Source organism: Perognathus longimembris, chromosome 22 (assembly GCF_023159225.1).
Source record: "Perognathus longimembris pacificus isolate PPM17 chromosome 22, ASM2315922v1, whole genome shotgun sequence".
In the NCBI taxonomy this organism is placed as follows: domain Eukaryota; kingdom Metazoa; phylum Chordata; class Mammalia; order Rodentia; family Heteromyidae; genus Perognathus; species Perognathus longimembris.
Genome location: NC_063182.1, coordinates 9,488,838 through 9,510,724, shown reverse-complemented (window position 1 = coordinate 9,510,724; position 21,887 = coordinate 9,488,838). Strand labels below are relative to the sequence as shown.

The window sequence follows — 21,887 nt, the reverse complement described above, 5'->3', positions numbered from 1 at the left end:
TTACAATCTGGTACAGACCAGTAACTTTAGTAGGTGCTTAACAAATGCTATGGTTACCTAAGGGCTCCTTTTTGATGGCTGTGGTAGATCCTCAGAAATATCTCAGAAATAACTAAAGATAGGACCGATACTAGACCGATAGCCTCATGTTTTTCCCTGGTACAGTTGCTGTGTCTCTTCATCTCATGACCTGGTCTCGTGTCTGTAAGACGCTGAATTTTACAAAAACTCATAATTTGAGGAAATGGAAAGAGAACAAAGTTTTAGATCAAAATCTTTAATTATGATCCAAGAAGACAGGGGGACTTGAGGACAGCAGGAGAAATAAAGCAAGGCCCAAATGCTTCAACTCTTTTTTTTTTCTGCCAGTCCTGAGCCTTGAACTCAGGGCCTGAGCATTGTCCCTGGTTTCTGTCCCCTGGTGCTGGGGAATCAAACCCAGGGCTTCATGTATAAGAGGTAAGCATTCTTGCCACTAGGCCATATTCCCAGCCCCACACTTCAACTCTTAATGTCCAATTAATCCTCAAGATCCCAGGGTAGAGCAGTGCAGGCCTCGGACTCCTTCCCGTCTGCATTCAGAAGAGGGGATACGTGGGGCTTTCTTGTTGTTCTCAATACATCCAGCCCTGCCTATCTGGAGAATGCAATAGGCTATGATTGGTTTATTAGACTGTAGGTGATACTAGTGGACAGGAAGAAAGGAACAAGAGAGAGCTGGTCACCACCAGAAGATATGGCTACAATGTGGTCACCAAGAAGGGGTAGCCTGAGTCACAAGCAGGAGTAAAGAACGAGTAAATTCGAGCGGCCAATCAGGATCTGAAAGCCATAGCCTCTGGCTTCTACTGTGGCCTTATCTGATCCAACTGCATTGGCCAAGTGGGGGTCAGGGGTAGCCGGCTGTACACTGGCCCTCTGTCTGGAGGCTGTTCTGTTCTCACCCCTCACGGGCTGCAGGTCAGGCTGGGGGTGGTGGGGGTGGAGAGAAAGTCCAGCTACCAGAGCCTCTGAAGCAGAATCGGGGTAAGTGTGCAGGAGAAAAGAAAGGCCACCGTGGTCTGTATCCTCAGAGCAAGGTTTTCGATCTGTGGAAGAAATGGACTAGAATGAGCTCAAGGAACCATCTTCATCCTCTTCCCCTAGTGCTCACTAGAGGCAACAGTCAACTCTCCTGTCCCCAACCCCTCATCTGCTGCCCCCACCCTCTCGTTGGGTTTTCTCTGCTGGTGTAAAGCTTTGAAGATACAATAAAGAAGGCCCTACCTCGTGCTCCATCACAGAGAAGGTAGGGTCTTCCCAGTCCTGGGAGAACAGCTGGCTATGAAAACGCATCTTAGCTGCAATGGCTTTCACTGAGTAGAGGAGAGAAGTTAGATTGGAAAGCTATGGTAGCCGAGTTTACAGCCTCCCAAAGTAGGAAAGGGAACGGCATGGGGCCCTAGGATTAAAGGGAGCAAGTGTGTGCAAGGTGGCATGAGATACTGTCTGTTTGCTTGCCCCTTAGGCTGGAGATGTCCCTGGGCTCACTCATACAGGTAGTGGGGGGTAGGAGATCACTCACAAAGTGTGAAAAGGAAGATAGAGGAGCGGGCTTCTGTGTCAGTGGAGATGGACAGGACAGTTGGCCCTTACCCTTCCTCCCCCCTCCCCCACCCAGCTGACTGGCCACGGGGTCCAGGAGCAAGGAGCACACTCACTAAGGCAGGAATTGTGGGAGAAGGACCTTTCCAGCTGTTCACACTCTTCCTGCAGGTTGCCACTGCCCCGGCAAGTACAGCTTAAGGCCACACTAGTGTTGAAGTTGCTGATAAAGTTGGGAGTCATGGTGGTTCCTGTAGGGTGAGGAGGGGAAGCAGTGGTTAGGACCTCGCTAATCCTAGCTTTAAGCTCCTAGTGTTTATGTTTGTGCATATGGCAGTGCTATGATTTGAACCGAGGACTTAGCACTTGCTAGGCAAGCACTTGAGCCATGCTCCCTAATCCTTTTTATTTTTTTATCAATCTCTGATTATGATCTTTCTGCCACTACTTTCTTTTTTTTTTTTTTAACTTTTTTTTTGCCAGTCCTGGGCCTTGAACTCCTGGCCTGAGCACTGTCCCTGGCTTCTTTTGCTCAAGGCCAGCACTCTGCCACTTGAGCCACAGCGCCACTTCTGGCCATTTTCTATATATGTGGTGCTGGGGAATCGAACCTAGGGCCTCATGTATACGAAACAAGCACTCTTGCCACTAGGCCATATTCCCAGCCCCATCTGCCACTACTTTCTGAATAGCTAAGGTTACAGGGATGAACTACCATGTCTAGCCCCAGCTCTATGTCTTCCACCCATCTTAGGGCCCCATCAGCCTGGGTTGTCTCCAGAGCATTCTTGCCCTTAGGGCTGACCAATCTATGAGTTCCCTACACATGCCCCAGCCTCACCAATGAGCCCCAAGTATGCTTGCAGACATTTGGATTGCTCTGTTGCACATGTCCCTAGAATGTCCAAAGGATGACAGTGGGTCTGGAAATCCATCAGGCGTGATCTGAAGAAGGGAAATGTTAATTGTTTAAAAGGAAGGTAGGAGGGAGAGATAAGGGAGGATGGTAGAGGGGGTGAGGTTGGTGGGTGCATTATATACATGTATAAAAATATGACAATATAAGGGGCTGGGAAGGTGGCTTAGGGGTAGAGTGCTTGCCTAGCATGCCTGAAGCCCTGGGTTTGAATCCTCAGCAACACATTAACAAAAAAAGCCAGAAGTGGCGCTGTGGCTCCAGAGTAGAGTGCTAGTCTTGAGCAAAAGAGAAGCCAGGGACAGTGCCCAGGCCCTGAGTTCAAAGCCCAGGACTGGCAATAATAACAATAATACTTTTTCCTTTTTTTTTTCATTAGTGTTCATTAGTTGTACAAGGGGTGGGGGTCATTTTAACATCTCCATACATGCATTCAATGTATCCCAGCGAAACTCACCTCCTTTACCAGGCTCCATTACCTCTCACACACTTCCTAAAACAGTTTCAACAGCTTTTATTATTCTATTTTCTTTTTCTTTTCTTTCTTTTTCCTCTCTTTCCTTCCTTCCTTCCTTCCTTCCTTCCTTCCTTCCTTGCCAGTCCCAGGGCTTGAACTCAGGGTCTGGGCACTGTCCCTGAGTTTCTTTTGTTCAAGGCTAGCACTCTACCACTTGAGCCACAGCACCACTTCTAGCTTTTTCTGAGTAGTTTTTTTTTTTTTGTTTTTTGTTTTTTGTTTTGGCCAGTCCTGGGGCTTGGACTCAGGGCCTGAGCACTGTCCCTGGCTTCTTTTTGCTCAAGGCTAGCACTCTGCCACTTGAGCCACAGCGCCACTTCTGGCCATTTTCTGTATATGTGGTGCTGGGGAATCGAACCCAGGGCCTCATGTATATGAGGCAGGCACTCTTGTCACTGGGCCATATCCCCAGCCCCTGAGTAGTTTATTGGAGATAAGAGTCTCATGGACTTTTCTGCCCAGGCTGACTACTCAGGAGGCTGAGATCTCAGGATCACAGTTCAAAGCCAGCCAGGGCAGGAAAGTCCATGTGACTCTTAGGTCCAATTAACCACTGGAAAACTGCAAGTGGCGCTGTTCCTCAAGTGGCAGAGTGCTAGTCTTGAGCTGAAGAGTTCAGGGACAGCATACAGGCCCAGAGTTCAAGCCCCATGACCGACAAAAAAAAAAACATCCTCCTTGAGGGTCTTGGCCTTCATCTCTACTGCCCTTCCCCTCCGCATGTCATCTACTTGACAACTCTGCCTCAGGGCCTGGCCAGGCTTCCTCCTCAGGAAGCCTCCCTCTGTCCCAGGTTAGCGCACCATCAGTCTGAATGTGGGCACACAACCACCAGTTGTTTCCATTTCCTTGACTGTAAAATAGAAAGGCTAACAGGCTGACCTGGTATACTTTTGTGAAAATGAAATCAGAGAATGCATTTATAGTGTTCAGCATAATGCCTGGCACCCCTTAAGTATTCAACAAATGTTAGATGTTATTATGTTAAACAGTTATTCTATAATAGGTGAATCCAGTTTCCCTTAGGTGATGAAACTATGAGTATGTTTTCTGTATATATTTGCAATTCTTATGTTATTTTGCCTAGATTAAGTTAATGGTTTGCTTCTCTGTAACCCTCACTACACTAGGATTTCCTTGAAGGCAGGGATAATATTTTAATTATCTATCTCAGGACCTGTTCAATAATAGTAACAACTAGAAAGTACAGCAGAATAGTTAAGAGCATAGACTAAGCCAGACCTCTGCATTCGAAATCTAACCTAGGGCTGGGAATGTGGCTTAGTGGTAGAGGGCTTGCCTAGCATGCGTGAAGCCCTGATTCAATTCCTCAGTACCACATAAACAGAAAAAAGCCAGAAGTGGTGCTGTGGCTCAAGTGATAGAGTGCTAGCCTTGAGCAAAATGAAGCCAGGGACAGTGCTCAGGCCCTGAGCCCCAGGACTGGCAAAAAACAAAAACAAAATCTAACCTGACAAACCTGACTAACTCATGGACTTTGGGAAGGTTATTCAACCTTTCTGCTGTGCTCTCTTCACTTATAAATTGAAGGTAATTAAAAATATATAATATTGACAGGCTCCAGTGGCTCATGCCTGTAATCCTAGCTACTCAAGAGGCTGAGATCTGAGGATCACAGTTCAAAGCCAGCCCAGGCAGGAAAGTCTGTAAGACTCTTATCTCCATTTAACCACCAGAAAACCAGAAGTGGTGCTGTGGCACAAAGTGGTACAGGGACAGTGTCCAGGCCCAGAGTTCAAGCCCCATGACAGGCATATATACATACATATATATGTATATATGTATATATGTGTATGTGTAAACATATACACATATATGTGTATATATAATATATCATCTAGCTTACAGAATTCTTGAGCAGTTTTGATGAGTTAATGCATGAACTACAAGTACTTAAAACGGTAACTAGCCCAGCCCATAGGAAGTACTCTGTAAGTGTTAGGTTATGATTACCAAGAGCTCTGATTATAAGATGAGGAAAGTACAAGTCAGAGGTTAATTTGCTCTTCTTTGAAAAGAAGTAGTGGTAGAACCAAGTTAAAAACCAAGTTGGTGCGATTCTTATTGTCAACAAATGTCATTTGAGTGGATGATAAATTCAATTTGGTGAACATTTTCTATTGAAAAGACAGGAAAACCATATCTGAATCTCAGGTTTCCTGGACCAGCAAAACAGCTGCGGTAGAGCTCGGATTCAATGCCCAGTGTGGCAAAAAATAAAAATTGTAGTCAAGTTCTTAGAGGTTAATAAATGACAAAATAAGCACTATCATTTATTAAGTACTACCATCTATTGAGTACTTACTGTGCTCCAGTAAGCTAAGCACTCTACCTAAGTAATTTAAACATGACCAGAATCCCATGAGATCTATGTTGTTATCCCAGTTTTTGCAGAGAACTAAATAGAAACTCAGGTTAAGTGATGGAATTTGAGGCTAAGTAATATGCTCAGGATGACAGAAACCCAGGCTTAGATTCACATTCATCTGACTTCAGAACTGATCTTACTGCCTACGTGGGAAATTTTCTGTGAGATATGTGACATAAATGAAAGATCTCAAGATACAAATACAACCCCAGAGTGTGGATTAGTGTTGTCTGGATAGAAAACTGACTAAAAGGAAATGCTGTATATTATGTTCAGTTCAGAGCATATCAATTTTTAATTATATTTTTGTTTATGTGGTACTGAGGAATGGAACCCAGAGCTTCATGTGTTTTAAGCAAGTACTAAGCCACATTCCTAGCCCATATTAAGTATTTTTTTTTTGCCAGTCCTGGGCCTTAGACTCAGGGCCTGAGCACTGTCCCTGGCTTCTCTTTGCTCAAGGCTAGCACTCTGCCACTTCTGGCCATTTTCTGTATATGTGGTGCTGGGGAATCAAACCCAGGGCTTCAAGTATACACGGCAAGTGCTCTTGCCACTAGGCCATATCCCCAGCCCCCATATTAAGTATTTTTATATGCGACATGTCTAATGTTTTTACATGAAGAAAAACCATATATATATGTATATGTGTGTGTGTGTGTGTGTTTCACAATGATGGAAGGCAGGACCCCAGTGGCTCATGCTTAGAATCCCACTTACTAAGGAGGCTGACACCTGGAGGATTAAGGTTTGAAGTCAACCCAGGCAGAAAAGTCTGGTAGACTCCATCTCAATTAAACAGCAAAATAGCCAACTAGAGTTGTAGCTAAAGTAGTGGAGGCACAGCTGTGAGCAAGCACAAATCTCTGAGTTCGAGCCCTGAACCAACACACACACACACATACACACACACACACACACACGATGGAGAGAAGTAGTGGTCTTGCTATATTGCCCAGGATGGTTTTGAACTTCTAAAATGAAGCACTCTCCCGTCTCAGTGCTGGGATTACAGGCACATGCCATAGTGCCCAGCCAAAACATACATTCTTTTTTTTCCTTTTTCCAGTATGTGGGTTTGAACTCAAGGCCTCATGTTCTCATTTGGTTTCCTTCCTTTTCTTCCTTTCTTTTTCTTGATCTCCCTCCTTCCCATCCCTCTCTCTCTTCTTTCTTCTCCCCCCTTCCCTCCCTCCCTCCCCTCTCTTCCTTCCTTCCTTTTTCTTTCTTTCTTTCTCTCTCTCTTCTTTCTTTCTTTCTTTCTTCCTTTCTTTCCTTCTTTCTTTCCTTCTTTTTTTGTTTCATGCTGGTCCCAGAGCTTGAACTCAGGGCCTGATTAGGTTAATGTCTTTGAGCCTTTGTGCTCAAGGCTAGTACTCTACCACTACTTATGCCACAGTTCCACCTCTGGCTTTTTGGTAGTTAACTGGAGATAAGAATCTCATGAGCCAGGTGCTGGTGGCTCATGCCTGTAATCCTAGCTACTCAGGTGGCTGAGATCCGAGAATGGCAGTTCAAAGCCAGCTGGGGCAGGAAAGTCCATGAGACTCTTTATCTTCAATCAACCACCAGAAAACTGGAATTGGCGCTGTGGCTCAAGTGGTCGAGCGCTAGCCTTGAGCTGAAGAGCTCAGAGACAGCGCCCAGACCCAGAGTTCAAGCCCCATGACCAACAATAAATAAGAATCTCATGAAGAATCTCATGGACTTTTCTGCCCAGGATGGCTTGGAACTACGATCCTCAGATCTCAGCTTCCTGAGTAGCTAGAATTACAGGTGGGAGCCCCCAGCCCCTGCCGCATACTATTTTAAGGAGAAGGGTTTCACCCGACATCCTAGGCAAAGCCCCCAGTGGCTGCCTGTCCTCTGGAAGTTAGACTCAGCCTGGAGCAAGAGGATGGACAGGAGCCCCCAGGCCTCACCCAGGCCTCCCCCCGGCCCACCCTCCCCGCCCACCCCCGGCACCTGCACAGGGGGTCCGCGCGGCAGAGGCTCTGCAGTTCCAGGCAGTTGGGGGGCTCTGCCGGCAGGGCACAGCGGGGGGCAATGGTGTTGCGCCTGCGCTCCCCGCAGCTCCTGTCAGTGGGCGCGCAGGGGCAGAGCAGCAGGCCCTGCGCGTGCGGCGGGTCGGCCTTCTCGAAGAAGGAGCGCAGCTGGGCGAGGCAGACGTGGCGCTGGCAGCGGGATCCAGAGCACGCCACGCCATAGGCCTTGCGCAGCCGGTCACACTTGCCGTTGAGCGTGCACAGGGTGGTGAACTTGAGGCAGAGATCGGAGTCTGTGGGGAAGGGGGCACCGGGTTACCACGCCAAGCCCTCTCTGCATGCAGGGCGGTGGCCGCGTCTCCGGAGGGACTCAGCAAACCTCTGGCTTCCCGAGGACTGACCCTAATGGAGCTACTTGTGATCGGGGGCTTTCCCTCTACCCACAAACTCTATCTGGCTCTGGGACATCCTCCCGATCCTGATCTTCATTTTAGTTGACACCCATCATTGTCGCTGTTGTCATTACCATCACCACTATCATCATCACCATTATCCTCTATGTGCATCTAGCACTTGTAGCTATCCATGCTGTGCTGTGACATCTGAGGACGGAAATCACAACCCTGAAGCCTCTTTCCATTTTTTTTCTGTTGTCAGTCCCCGGGGCTTGAACTCAGGGCCTGGGCTCTGTCTCTGAGCCTCTCGGTGCTTAAGGCTAGCACTCTACCACTTGAGCCACAGGTCCACTTCCGGCTTTTTCTGTTTATGTGGTACTGAGAATTTGAACCCAGGGCTTCATGCATGCTAGGCAAACACTCTACCACTAATTCTGGCCAGGTGCTGGCGGCTCATACTCGTAATACTAGCTCCTTGGGAGGCTGAGATCTGAGGACTGAGGTCCAAAGCCAGCCCAGGCGGGAAAGTCCATGAGACTTTTATCTCCAATGAACCACCAGAAAACCAGAAGTGTGGCACTGTTGTTCAAAGTGGTAGAGTGCTAGCCTTGAGCAAAAGAGCTCAGGGACAGTTCCTAGGCCCTGAGTTCAAGTCTCACAACTGACAAAATAATAATAATGATAATGATGATAATTCTGCCAGACACCTGTGGCTCATGCCTGTAATCCTAACTACATGCCTGTAATCCATAACGAATCACATTTCTTTCTCAAAAAATGGTACATGTGTGTGCCTACACAATTAAATCACAGCTTCACTTTCCTGAAAGAAAAATAAACCCATAATAGTCTACACCAGACTGACGGCTCTCTACCCTGAGCCACCCCTGTGAGAAGTCACACGTTCAGTATTTTCTCTGCCCAACACCTCGCCCATCCCATTAAAATGGTTGAAAACAAGCAATTTCTTAGTCTTTAGGGACAAAAAAAAAAAAAAGCTACTTTCCTGGCTGCCTTGAATGTAAGTAAATAATCCATTTTAGTACATTTTTTTTCCTGCTGCCACTCCTACTATACCTTTCCTAAGGCCCAGAGGGCCCTAATGGGCTTTCTTTATTATCGCTTTTGATGATTCCACATAGCACAGCTCAGACTGCCATACTGACCCAGGGCTTCTTCAGTCACCTGGCAGAATAGAAATTCTTACATAAACGCTCCAGCTTGCGCTTGGCAGCAGCCCTTCCATCAGAGCCCAAGCCCAGCCTCCCATTCCCAGCTGAGGTTAGCCTCCACACCTGGTTTGAGCATTTTCAGCTTGCTGAGATTCATTTTCCAGGGCTTGGCAGTCACTGAGTCTTCATAAGGGGAGACATCCAACTCATAGTCACCTAGAAACAAAAGGAAGGAGGAACAACAATATGCAAGGGATGAGGGTAAGCTAGCAGCAAAGGAAAAGGCACAGCCTCTAGCTAGTTAGTTGCAAACTGTGCAGAGAGGAGAAAAAGAGAGGCATAAACATATAGTTCGCACCTGAAGAATAAACTGATGAAGTACTATAACAGGTACTTTAAACACTTTTGCTTTAAAAGTTTATAATATACTTTGATTTTTTTTCTCCAGTCCTGGGGCTTGGGACTCAGGGCCTGAGCACTGTCCCTGGCTTCTCCTTGCTCAAGGCTAGCACTCTACCTCTTGAGCCACAGCGCCCTTTCTGACTTTTTCTATATATGTGGTGCTGAGGGATCAAACCTAGGCCTTCATGTATATGAGGCAAGCACTCTACCACTACGCCATATTCCCAGCCCCTATAATATACTTTGAAAGAAAAAGTTTTGAATGCTTTTCTGAGGGCACTGGTGGCTCGTGCCTGTAATCTTGGCTACTTAAGGGGCTGAGATCTGAGGATCACAGTTCAAAGCCAGCCTAGACAGGAAAGGCAATGAGATTCTTATCTCCAATTAGCCCCTCCCCTCCCAAAAAGCCAGAAATAGAGCTGTGCTTAAGTGGTAGCACACTAGTCTTCAGTGTAAAAAAGCTCAGGGACAATACATACTCCCTAAGTTCAAGTCCCAGGAGCAGCACACAGACACACAATAAAAAGGCAACTAAGAGCATGAGATACTGAGTTCAGATCCAGTATCTGAACACACACACACACACACACACACACACACACACACACACAGCTTTCACTGAAAAGCACTGACTCCTTACTTTGACCTACAAATTAACTGAAAGAAAGAAATACTTGGCATCGGGGCTGGGAATATGGCCTAGTGGCAAGAGTGCTTGCCTCATATACATGAAGCCCTGGGTTCAATTCCTCAGCACCACATATATAGAAAATGGCCAGAAGTGGCGCTGTGGCTCAAGTGGCAGAGTGCTACTAGCCTTGAGAAGAAGCCAGGGAGAAGTGTATAGAACAGCTGGAATCCCTCAGGGCCTCTTAGCATCACCGATTGCTGAGTGTGGAGGACCAAGCTGGAGCTTGCAATAAAGACTCCTTTTGCTTTTGAAGAAGAAGAAGAAGAAGAAGAAGAAGAAGGAGAAGAAAAGGAAGCCAGGGACAGTGCTCAGGCCCTGAGTCCAAGGCCCAGAACTGGCCTAAATAAATAAATAAATAAATTTTTTTTAAAAAGAAATAGTTGGCATCCTTGCCTCCATTTTTGTATCTGTCTTTGTTCTAAGCTAGTCCTTCACCTTGAAATCCAGGAAGGACCAGACTTATCTCTAATCTCTTTAAACCCAGAGACAGAAGAAACTGCCCCAAAGGAAGACAGCAGAGCTTGCGCAGAACAGACTCTATGCCAGGCAACACGGACTTGTTTAACCTGACGACCTTGTTGCTCCTCTCGAGTGATGACAGTGATAATAACTTCTCCCAGAGTAATGAGAAAACAGCCAGCGAGGCTACTCCAGTGGTCGGGACTGTTAACTATGTAGAATTCCCAGCCCTTGGCTTAATTATTTTCTTTTAATCTAAAACATAAAGGTCATGTCTGTAGCTAAAGATACTGGCAGATGGGCTGAAGTGCATACTTGTTATAGCAGGTGCTTGTTCCTACTCCCCAGGTAGTGAGGTTTGAATTTAGTGCCTCAAACTTGCTAAGCTTGCTTGCTTGACTTGCACTCTTCCACTTCACCCATATCTCTAGCCTGGCTTTTTGCTAGTTATTTTAGAAACAAAGTCTAGTGAACTTTTCTGTCCTGACTGGCCTCAAACTATAACCCTCCAGATGTCAGCCTCTTGAATAACTAGAATTACAGACATGAGCGATCACGGCCAAACTAATTTTTTTTTTTTTTTGCCAGTTCTGGGGCTTGAACTCAGGGCCTGGGCTCTATCCCTGAACCTCCCTGCTCTAAGGCTAGCGGTCTACCTTCTTTTTGCTCAAGGCTAGCACTCTACCACTTGAGCCACAGCGCCACTTCTGACTCTTTCTGTATATGTGGTACTGAGGAATCGAACCCAGGGCTTCATGCTAGGCAAGCACTCTACCACTAAGCCACATTCCCAGCCTGGCCAGATTAATATTTAACTCTTGGATTGGCATGTTGGAGTGAATGGGCAAACCTAACATGTAAAAACCCTATAGTTTGAGCCTGGGATTTAAAACTTTAATTTTAGTACCATTTGTTAGGCACATTGTAGTCTGGACACTATGGTATAAGTGTGTGTGTGTATTTATGTATTTATATATTTCTATATGTGACTATATATGAGTACATATGCATATAGATACAAATATACATATGCATGATCTCATTTTATCTTCCTAGAAGCCTTTGGTTGATAATAAAGTAAGGATGAGAGATGTTAAGCGACTTGCTAAGGCTCACACAAGCTAATAAGAAAGGGAGCATGCTGGGAGCATGGCTCAAGTAGTAGAGCATTTGCCTAGCAAGTACAAGGCCCTGAGTTCAAACCCCAGTACTGTCAAATAAGAAAGAAGGGGAGCCGGGATGACTATCTAATATTTAATCCAAAAACTTCATTCCTAACTACTAGACATATTACCCTGAAGGTATACAAACAGAACAGGGGACTCTGTCTTCTGTTGTCTTGCTATTAGGAAAGGGATGGTGGTAGATTCTTCTCCAGTCTTGTCTGCTTGTCTATGGAGACACATGGCAAACTAGAGAAAGGGAAAGGACATCAGCTGCTGAAGTGAACATAACAAGAAAAACAAGCCAGGCACTGGTGGCTCATAACCTGTAATCTTAGCTACTTAGGAGGCTGATATCCGAGGGTCCCCATTCAAAGGCAGCCTGGGCAGAAAAGTCTATGAGACTCAAATCTCCATTTAACCACCAAAATACTGGAAGCAGAGCTGTAGGTCAAGTGGTAGAGCACCAGCCTTGAGTGAAAAACTAAGGGGCAGCTCCCGAGTACCAGCACCAAAAAAAAAAAAAAGTAAAGAAAAAGGGTGAATGATTTTTACTGCAAATATGTCACTCTTAGGCAGATATGTCTGTCTTTGTGTGTGTCTCTGTGTGTGTGCTGGTAGTGGGACTTGAACTCAGAGTCTCTAGGTCTTGCTTAGCTCGTTCTGCTCCAGGCTGGCACTCTACCACTTGAGCTACACGTCCACTTCTGACTTGGTGGTGGTTAATTGAGGATAAGAGTCTCTTGGATTTTTCTGTCTGGGCTGGCAGACAAACCTCAGTTTCTTGAGTAGCTAAGACTATAGGCATGAGCCACAGGTGCCCAGCTAAGAAGACTTTGCAGAGTTTTATCAAATCACTGCATGGCTCATATGCATGGTAGGGGCTCAATTAATGCTGATGAATAGATTTTATTGGAGGAGAGAGGTAAGGGCTGTGAGTTTTTACAGATGTTATCCAGTAGGCTTTTTTTTTTTTTTTTTTTTTTGCCAGTCCTGGGGCTTGAACTCAGGGCCTGGGCACTGTCCCTGGCTTCTTTTTGCTCAAGGCTAGCCCTGTACCACTTGAGCCACAGCGCCACTTCTGGCCATTTTCTATATATGTGGTGCTGAGAAATCGAACCCAGGGCTTCAGGTATACAAGGCAAGCATTCTACCACTAGGCCATATTCCCAGCCCACATTAGGCTTTTGTAAATGCATTTTTTTTCCAAAACAGAACTAAATGCATTTTTAGAAGGACACAAATAGAAATAGTATCCGAAAAATAAGAAAGGCTGTCCTAGCTAGATAGAAAGACATAAGGAGCTGGGAATGTGCTTAGTAGTAGAGTGCTTACCTAGCATGCATGAAGCCCTGGGTTCGATTCCTCAGTACCACATAAACAGAAAAGAATGGAAGTGGTGCTGTGGCTCAAGTGGTAGAGTGCTAGCCTTGAGCAAAAGAATCTCAGGGACAGTGGCCAGGCCCTGAGTTCAAGCCCAAGGCCTGGAAAAAAAAAAGATAACTCTTGGAAGTCTGTTACAGACCTGTGACATGAACAAGAAATATATTTTCTCTGCCTGGGCTGGCTTTGAACCATGATCCTCAGATTTCAGCCTCCTGAGTAGCTTGTAATACAGACATGAGCCAAAAGGGCCTGGCTAAGAAATCTATTTTTGTTGTTAAAAGCCAGAGATTTTTGGGTGGGTTAGTGGTAACTACAGCTTAACCTAGCAAATTTTTATTTAAAAATACAATTGGGGGGGGGGGCTGGGAATGTGGCTTAGCAGTAGAGTGCTTGCCTAGCGTGCATGAAGCCCTGGGTTCCATTACTCAGCACCACATAAATGGAAAAAGCCAGAAGTGGCGCTGTGGCTCAAGTGGTAGAGTGCTAGCCTTGAACAAAAAGAAACCAGGGATGGGGCACAGGTCCTGAGTTCAAGCCCCAGGACTGGCAAAAAAAAGAAAAAAGAACAATTGCGGGGCCAGGAGTAACTCCAAGTGCTTGCTTAGCATGGGAAAGGCCCTGAGTTTGATCCCCCACACTGAAACAATAATGAACTTGGAAGAAGCAAAAGAAAGAAAGAAACAAAGAAAAAATAGATTAGTACCTAGAGATAAATTAGCTATGTTTTTTGTGTTGTTGTTTATTTGTGGTACTAGAGCTGCAACTCAGGGCCTGGGTGCCAGCCCAGTGCTTTTTCCACTTTAGGCCACATCTCCACTTCCAGCTTTTTGGTTGTTAACTGGAGGTCCGAATCCATGGACTCTTCTGCCTGTGCTGGCTTCCAACTGCAAACCTCAGATTTCAGCTTTCTAATTGTTACCGGGTTCCAGGGAGGGGATTCCCCGTCCCTCCAAGAGTCCACCACTCAGAGACAGTCTCAAGCAAAAAGATGGATGTATTGGGGAAGCAAAAAGCGGACTGATCGGCCAGGGACGCAGCACAGACTCGGGAGCTGAAACTGCAACAGTGAAAAGCGGGGTGACCAGCCAGGGACACAGTGCAGACTCCGGAGCTGCCCCCGTGCCCCCGAGCAGTCCTCCAATTGGGGTTTATAAAGGTAAAAGCATAGCACAGATGTAGGGGCTTGATGCAGGGTAGAGCAAGCAACAAACAAGTTAAGCAAGCCATTTACAGAAGCAGAATTTTGGGGTCAGGTTGACCTAATCTACTGCCCCCAACATTTCCTCCTGTGTTTCCCTGATCAAGATGGAGTCAGCTGTACTCCCTACAACACTAAGTAGTTAGGACTACAAGCATGAGCTTCAGCTAGTAGGTTGTTATAGTAAAAACAACAACAATGACCAAAAAAAAGTCCAAATGTGTTACGTTGCTTTAGGACTGGGCAGTGAATAATAGTCTATTTCTGGGGGCTGGATAAATGGCAGTCCCATTACACAGCAGCAGAATATTTGGTAAGAGTGTTGCCTGTAATGCCTTTGAAAGAAGATGATGTACATTTTTTTTAATTTCCATTTCCTGGAGTTCATTTCCATAAATGTTATCTTACATGATCAGATGGGCATATGTATTGTGCCTTTGTGTTCCTCGTCTAAGAATATGGAAAATGGTATATATATTGCATGAGCTTGTACTTTAAGGAGAAGAAGCTGAGAAGCAGAGGTTACTGGAACATTTTGATTGCTTTTGGCTGCATTTGGCAAGGTTCTACAAGATAAAACTCACCAGATAATGGCCAGTGTGTCCCAAGGTTGACGGAGGATGCCTGTAGTCCCAGCTACTTGAGAGGCTCAGGCAAGAGGCTTGCCTTGGCCCGGGAATTGGAGACTAGCTTAGGCAACACAGGAGACCCCAATCTTGAACAACACAACTACAAAAATATAATTGGCTAGTTGGCAAGTAGGGAAGAAACAAAATGAATCCAGAAAGGAGACTTGTCGGATTAAGAGGTAAAGCAGTTTCAAAAGTTAAAAGATAAAACAGAAAAATGCTTTGAGTGATAAGCTTGATGACTCTACCAGGGAAAAAACCCAACTCTTGCTTGTGGCTATCTTGCTGTTTGTGGACATCTCTCATCTGATCAAGAATTATACCCAGTAAATCCTGCTAGTAGGACAAGTAAACTCAGGGGAAAAAAGATTAGAGATTCTCCCATAGGGGTCTGATAAGGGCCAGGAGCTTCTAATTAGAAAGAGACACACCTGGAATTGTGAGAAAAGCTCCTGGCTTACAAGACTGCAGAACTCAGATATATAAAAGGTAATTTATGTTTTTAAGAGTGTTATACTGCTAAGAGCTACCAGTATGGATTAAAAGAGACGACTGGAGACTGAAAACGCCCTGGCATTCCTGAGGTAGGAAGCAGTCTACGAATGCTGTTCAGTCCCTGAGGAGGTTGTAGTCTCCAATGCCCTTTGTAAATGTGACCAAAGAGAATAATGGAAAAAGCAAGAACCTCCCAGGGGGATTGGGTCCAGCGCCCTGGAGAGCAACAGATAGGGCAACTCTGCTCATAGAGTAAAAACAGGATCTTATTAAACAACAATCCTGCCAGGTGCCTGTGGCTCATGCCTGTCATCCTAGCTACTCAGGAGGCTGAGATCTGAGGATCGTGGTTCAAAACCAGCCTGGGCAGGAAAGTCCATGAGACTCTTATCTCCAGTTAATCACCAGAATCCAGAAGTGGCACTGTAGCTCACAGTGGCAGAGCACTAGCCTTGAGCTGAAGAGCTCAGGGACAGCACCCAGGCCCAGAGTTCAAGCCCCATGACCAAAAAAACAAACAAAAAACAATCCTGAGGGAAGAGGGCCCTTGTAATATCTGCCTAGCAGGATTTCAGAACCGCTGTCAATCAATGTGTCCTGTGTGCCTCCTATCCTTCTGTTTTCTGAGAGTGTTTGTTGTGCTTATTCTGAGCCTATTTCATGGTTGTACACTGACTACAGTATGTACAGGATGCAGATGTGTGGTCTTTTGAATTTATAACTTTCTAATTGATGGAAGCCACATCCAGGCTTGACATAGAAATTATCTTGAGATCCTAGACCTACAGCTTGATGTGTTTTGGTAGAACCTTTAGGGTATCTCCCTTGTGGAAGGGAGAGAAATGAATATTTTGGTTAAGTGGTAGACAGAGTATATAACATTTAACCTGAGGGGGTTTTGTTGTTGTTTTGTTTTTGCCAGTCCTGGGGCTTGAACTCAGGGCCTGAGCCCTGTCCCTGGCTTCTTTTTGCTCAAGGCTAGCACTCTGCCACTTGAGCTACAGCGCCACTTCCAGCTTTTTCTGTATATGTGGTGCTAAGGATTCGAACCCAGGGCTTTATGCATGCTAGGCAAGCACTCTACCTCTGGTGCCACATTCCCAGCCCCTAACCTGAGGTCTTCCTTCCTTCCTTCCTTCCTTCCTTCCTTCCTTCCTTCCTTCCTTCCTTCCTTCCTTCCTTCCTTCCTTCCTTCCTTCCTTCTTTCTTCCTTGCTTGCTTGCTTGCTTTTGTCCAAGTCTGGGACTCAAACTCTATAGCCTGACACTTTGGCTCACTGCTTGGCACTCTATCAACTGAGCCATACCTCCAATCCCGGGGAGGGGAGGGGAGAGGTGGGGGAAGGAGAAGACACTGTGTGTTGCAAGAGCCAACCAGGATACTGCTTTTTCTTCCCTCCATTTCTTATGGACACAGAACTTCATTATCATCCCTGTTCGATCTCCTATTGGAAAATAACCCTCAAAAGCTCCATTTCCAACTTAGTCCAATCCCCAAAGCTTCCTTTCCAGTTCATACCTACTAAACAACCACTCCTTGGGTTGGGGGGGGGGGGGCTGGGGCAGCTCACCAAGGCTTCGGGCAGGGTGGACAGTCCAATAGATCTCCAAGCAGGTAGTGTGGTTCTTCATGCGTGGGTGGCACGTGCAACCTATCAGAGAGCTGTTCCTGAGCTGCCGTGCTGCCTCCAGGCAGTCTGCAGACACAGAAGACTCCTCTGAAGGCGATGGGGTGCTTAGCGTAGAGGCACAAGAGCCCAGGTGGTGGTAAGCAGCCTTGCAAGTGGGATTGGCCCGGCACTTCCTTTTGGCCTGGATACAGCTGTTCATGAGTCTGCTCTCTGTAGGAAGGGAGTCTCCTGTAGAAGGAGGGGCCAGATGAAGTTCACATAAGTGCAGAGAAACTGTCTAGGAACATCAAGCCATCGAATCAAGTATGAGAGACTGCAGATAAATCCTTGAGAACAATCTTAGGATAACTTAGAACGCCTTTAAGAATAAATGCAAAAGGGGCTGGGGATATAGCCTAGCGGCAAGAATGCTTGCCTTGTATACATGAGGCCCTGGGTTCAATTCCCCAGCACCACATATACAGAAAAAAAATGGCCAGAAGTGGCGCTGTGGTTCAAGTGGCAGAGTGCTAGCCTTGAGCAAAAAGAAGCCAGGGACAGTGCTCAGGCCCTGAGTCCAAGGCCCAGGACTACAAATAAATAAATAAATAAATAAATAAATAAATAGCATCACTTAAAGATAGTTTCTTAAAAACAAACTAGCAGGGCTGGGAATATGGCCTAGTGGCAAGAGAGCTTGCCTCGGATACATGAAGCCCTGGGTTCGATTCCCCAGCACCACATATATAGAAAACGGCCAGAAGTGGTGCTGGGGCTCAAGTGGCAGAGTGCTAGCCTTGAGCAAGAAGAAGCCAGGGACAGTGCTTAGGCCCTGAGTCCAAGGCCCAGAACTGGCAAAAAAAAACAAAAAAAAAACTAGCAAACAAAATTCTACCTTAAGGTAGTTGGAAGTGCAATGAGGAGGGTATTTCCAGAAAGAAAGAAAAAGGGTAATTTGACCGTTACTCAGAAACACCAATATAAACAACAGTTGTTTCTCATTTGGCACTTTTAAAAGTCTACATTCTGGGACTTAGAGTTCCCATCATAAGTAAAGAAGACTATCCATAGCTGTTTAAAGTAAATTCTAGGGATCATTCTTAACTACCTTTTTTTTTAATTTTTTGGTTCACTGGAGATAAGAGACTCACAGACTTTCCTGCCTGGGCTGGCTTTGAACCTGATTCTCAGATCTCCACCTCCTGGGTAGCTAGGATTACAGCCATGAGCCACCTGCATCTGTTGTATATCATTGTTAATCTAAATTCAACCCAAGTCCTGCCAACTCCACGCCCTATCTGAGCTCTGCCTACTTTTCTCCTTGTTGGTGTCACCGCTCTTAGCCTCACTCGTTCCCTGATTTCGTCTCCCACACTCCTCCTCTCACACTAATCTGAGTACCTTTTTGTTTAGTGAAAAAAAAAAACTAAGAAAACTTTTTATTGGGGCAAAAGTCACAAAACAGGGCTGGGAATGTGGCTTAATGATACAGTACTTGCCTAGCATGCATAACGTCCTGGGTCCAGTTCCTTAGTACCACATAGACAGAAAAAGCCAGAGGTGGTACTGTGACTCAGGTGGTAGAGCACTAGCCTTGAGCAAAACGAAGCTCAAGGACAGTGCCCAGGCCCCAAGTTCCAGCCCCAGGACTGGCAAAAAAAAAAAAATTACATTGTTATTTTAAAAGTGATTACAGGGGCTGGGGATATGGCCTAGTGGCAAGAGTGCTTGCCTCATATACATGAGGCCCTGGGTTCAATTCCCCAGCACCACATATACAGAAAACGGCCAGAAGCGGTGCTGTGGCTCAAGTGGCAGAGTGCTAGCCTTGAGCAAAAAGAAGCCAGGGACAGTGCTCAGGCCCTGAGTCCAAGCCCCAGGACTGGCCAAAAAAAAAAAAAAGTGATTACAGTTACATAATCTAATTCCTTTTGGAAGAGTAGGAAGGCCTGCAAAGTAACTGCAGTTATGACTGCCTCCTTTTGGTAAATCTTGCCCTTGCCAATGTGTCATAGTTGCTTTCTACTCTACCTTACTTTCTCCTCACTTATGCTACTGCTGCTATAGAGAATCCCTCCTTCTTTTAGTCAGCACCCTGACTTGCTGACTTTGTTTCCTTCTTGGTTCACAGGAGACTGACTAGTTGCAAGTCTCTGCTTTGGGACACATGATTTGTTTCTCCACAATAAGGTCTCTAGCACTTAACAGCCATTGTATGTGTGGATGAACAAAGAAATATAACATGCATTAGCAGACGTAGCAAGTCAAGGCCAGGTCAAGGTTAGACTGAACATATTGGTACATGCCTATCATCCCAGCATTGGGGAAACAGGAGGATCTTAACTTCAAGGCCAGTTTGGGCTACTTTGTCTCAAAAAAAAAAAAATCTGGGGCCAGGGGATCTAGCTCTGTGGTGAAATGCTTACCTAGTATAAAACAAGTACACAAAAAAGAAAGAAAGAAAGAAACTAGGTCAAGGTTAGAACCAAGAATGGCTTCATATCTAGTTTAGAATGAGTACATGATGCTACCCTCCTCTGTGAGACAGAGTTCTTCTTTGTGAGCCTGAGCAGTGGAATTGTTTACTCAACTGTTAAAACATTCTATAGGTCTGTGCTTTGGGGCAGCATTTGGCCCTACATGGTGTTAGGGGCTTTTCGTGTTCAGTTAGAGGTTTTAACCAGAAACCATTGCTGTTGGTGGTGATGTGGAATAGACCTGTCAGTCGTCCTGCTTTGCTGGTTAATGATGAAGCTGTCTATCCTTTATCCTGACATGAAGCCATACATTAGAGTCACTGGAGTCTCCTGAGCAATCAGATCAGATTGCTGATGTCTTGTTGCCCAGATTTGCTGATGGAACCAGTCTAGACAGAGCAGTCTTCTCCCGCAATCCTTCCATGCCTATTTCACAGCCAAAACTGTATTTTTTTTTTCATTTTTGAGGTAGAATCTCATTACATTTCCTAGGATGGCTGCAAACTTGTGATACTCCTGCTTCAGCTTCCTGTGTACTGGGATTATAGCACTGTGCCCAGATGAAGATTGTATGTATGTGTGTATGTATGTATTTTGGCTGTGGGGCTTGAACTCTAGACCTCAGTGCTGTCCCTTAGCTTTTGTGCTCAAAGCTACAGCTCACCACTTTGAGCCATAGATCCACTTCCGGTTTTCTAGTGGTTAATTGCAGATAAGAGTCTCAGGACTTTGCTGCCTAGGCTGGCTTTGAACCATGATCCTCAGATCTCAGCCTCCTGAGTCACTAGAATCCTAGTGTGAGCCACCAGTGCCTAGCTGAAGACTGTAATACCACCCTGTCAACAGAGGTGGGGGAGAAATATATGTGATCTCTGTCTCAAGAGCCTCTCCATGCAGGCTCTGTCAGGAAGAATGGAAATGCTCCCCACAATCAGATTCCATGCATCTAACCCACTCTCCACAGCCAAGGTATTTTTTCCAGGGATGATGGTAATTTTTCAGGCTGCTTCCCTCCCCTCCTCACCCCCCCCCCCCAGGGCGTAGTTCTAAAATCAGAGGTTAGACCAGGTGCCACAAAAAACTACTGTCATCTATGGCTGTAATCTGTGACTCAGAGGGCCAGGCAATGTGGGGGGGGCCGCTAGTCCATCTTTCCCTATTGAGTGTTTTCCACCTCATTTAAGAATTGTATCTCAAGAAGGGATGACATTGACCAAGGTATATTATGCGCATAATCTTATTTGTGGGGGTTAAAAAATCTCTTTGTACTACCGTTTGATATACATTGAAAATGTAAAAAAGAAAAATTACAAAAAGAATGCCATCTCCAAGTATGGAGGAGAGTGGGGGGTGTCAGGAGGGGCCCGTCTAGGGGCAAGAGTCTCAACAACAAGGCAAGCAAGGGCTGATGTTAGCAAGTTCCAGGCAGTCGACAACTCGAATCTAAGAAACCCCCCTTCTTCATGCGTACCCGGCTTCCACTTTCTCAGCCCTTGGGGGGGTTGGGGTGGGGGTGGAAGGGTGGCAGGCCACTTGGAGCCAGGGGAAGTCCTGCTTGGGACGGAGTTGCTGGCCCGCTGGGTCTGTGGTAGACACCCTTGGAAAGCGGGAGGGCGCAGGGCGAGGAGGTCCCCGGGCACCCGGGCCGGGCCGGGCATCCAGTCCACATGGGTTCGGACACCGGCCCCTTCCCGGCACCCCGATCTCTCTCTCTCTCCATCTGCCCTCCACCGAAGGCAGCCGGGTGGATGCTGTCCGGGAGGCGGCTGCCCCCCCCCCTCCATCCCTCCCCACCCCACCCCCAGTAGCCCGGTTACCTGGGCCCCGCCTACCGCTCACCTGGCCCGGCCCGTCCAGCCCGGGAGCCGCTTACCTGCTCCGAGTGGCGGCGGCAGCAGCAGCAGCAGCAGCAGCACCGACGCCGGCGGCCGTGGGATCTGGGGGTGTCCCATCGCGGGGTGCGGGATCCGGGTGCCTGGCCCCCCACAACCCCGGGGCGCTGTGCGGGGATGCAGGGTGTTGCGCTGCCCGGGAGTCTAGCGCTGGACTCGGCGAGCGGGGTTCCCCCCCCCACCCCCGCCCCCGCCCCCGGCCGGCGCCTCCCAGCCCGGCTCCCCGCCCCTCGCGCGCTCCCACCAGGGTCCCGGGCGCCGCCCTCCCCGCCCGCCCGCAGCGGCCGCCGCGCGCCGCCCCTCCTCGCCGCCCGGCCCGAGCCCCGCGCGCGCCCGGCTAGGGTGCGGGGTTGGGAGGGTTGGAATAAAGGGGGTGGAGGGGGGAAAGGGCAGACCCCCCCCCCAAGCTGCCCCTCTGACGTCTGCTGTTCACTCCCCCGAGCAAAACGGGCGAAAGCTCTCCCTCAAAACTCACCAAAGATTTCTCAAAAAGAAAAGAAAAATTAAATGGAAAACACTATGTTGAAA

General features: G+C 46.9%; 1 protein-coding gene across 1 annotated transcript; it reads right to left on the bottom strand.

Annotated features, from left to right (window-relative positions):
• Positions 1-473: 473 nt before the first annotated feature.
• Gfra3 (GDNF family receptor alpha 3) lies at positions 474-21,419 on the bottom strand. Its single transcript, XM_048331330.1, has 8 exons — positions 21,341-21,419; positions 16,952-17,239; positions 9,082-9,174; positions 7,372-7,684; positions 2,426-2,529; positions 1,701-1,835; positions 1,267-1,355; positions 474-1,088 (listed from the first exon to the last, which is right to left on the bottom strand). The coding sequence occupies exons 1-8, from the start codon at positions 21,417-21,419 to the stop codon at positions 999-1,001; spliced, it is 1,191 nt and encodes a 396-aa protein (XP_048187287.1). The 3' UTR covers positions 474-998.
• Between the last annotated feature and the right edge of the window lie 468 nt (positions 21,420-21,887).

Coding starts and splice junctions, on each gene's coding strand:
- Gfra3 (XM_048331330.1), bottom strand. CDS start 21,419: ATGGGACACCCCCAGATCCCACGGCCGCCGGCGTCGGTGCTGCTGCTG. Junction 9,175..16,951: donor CCACCCTGCCCGAAGCCTTG/GTGAGCTGCCCC, acceptor TTTTGTTTCTAG/GTGACTATGAGTTGGATGTC. Junction 1,356..1,700: donor CTCCCACAATTCCTGCCTTA/GTGAGTGTGCTC, acceptor TCCTCTACTCAG/TGAAAGCCATTGCAGCTAAG.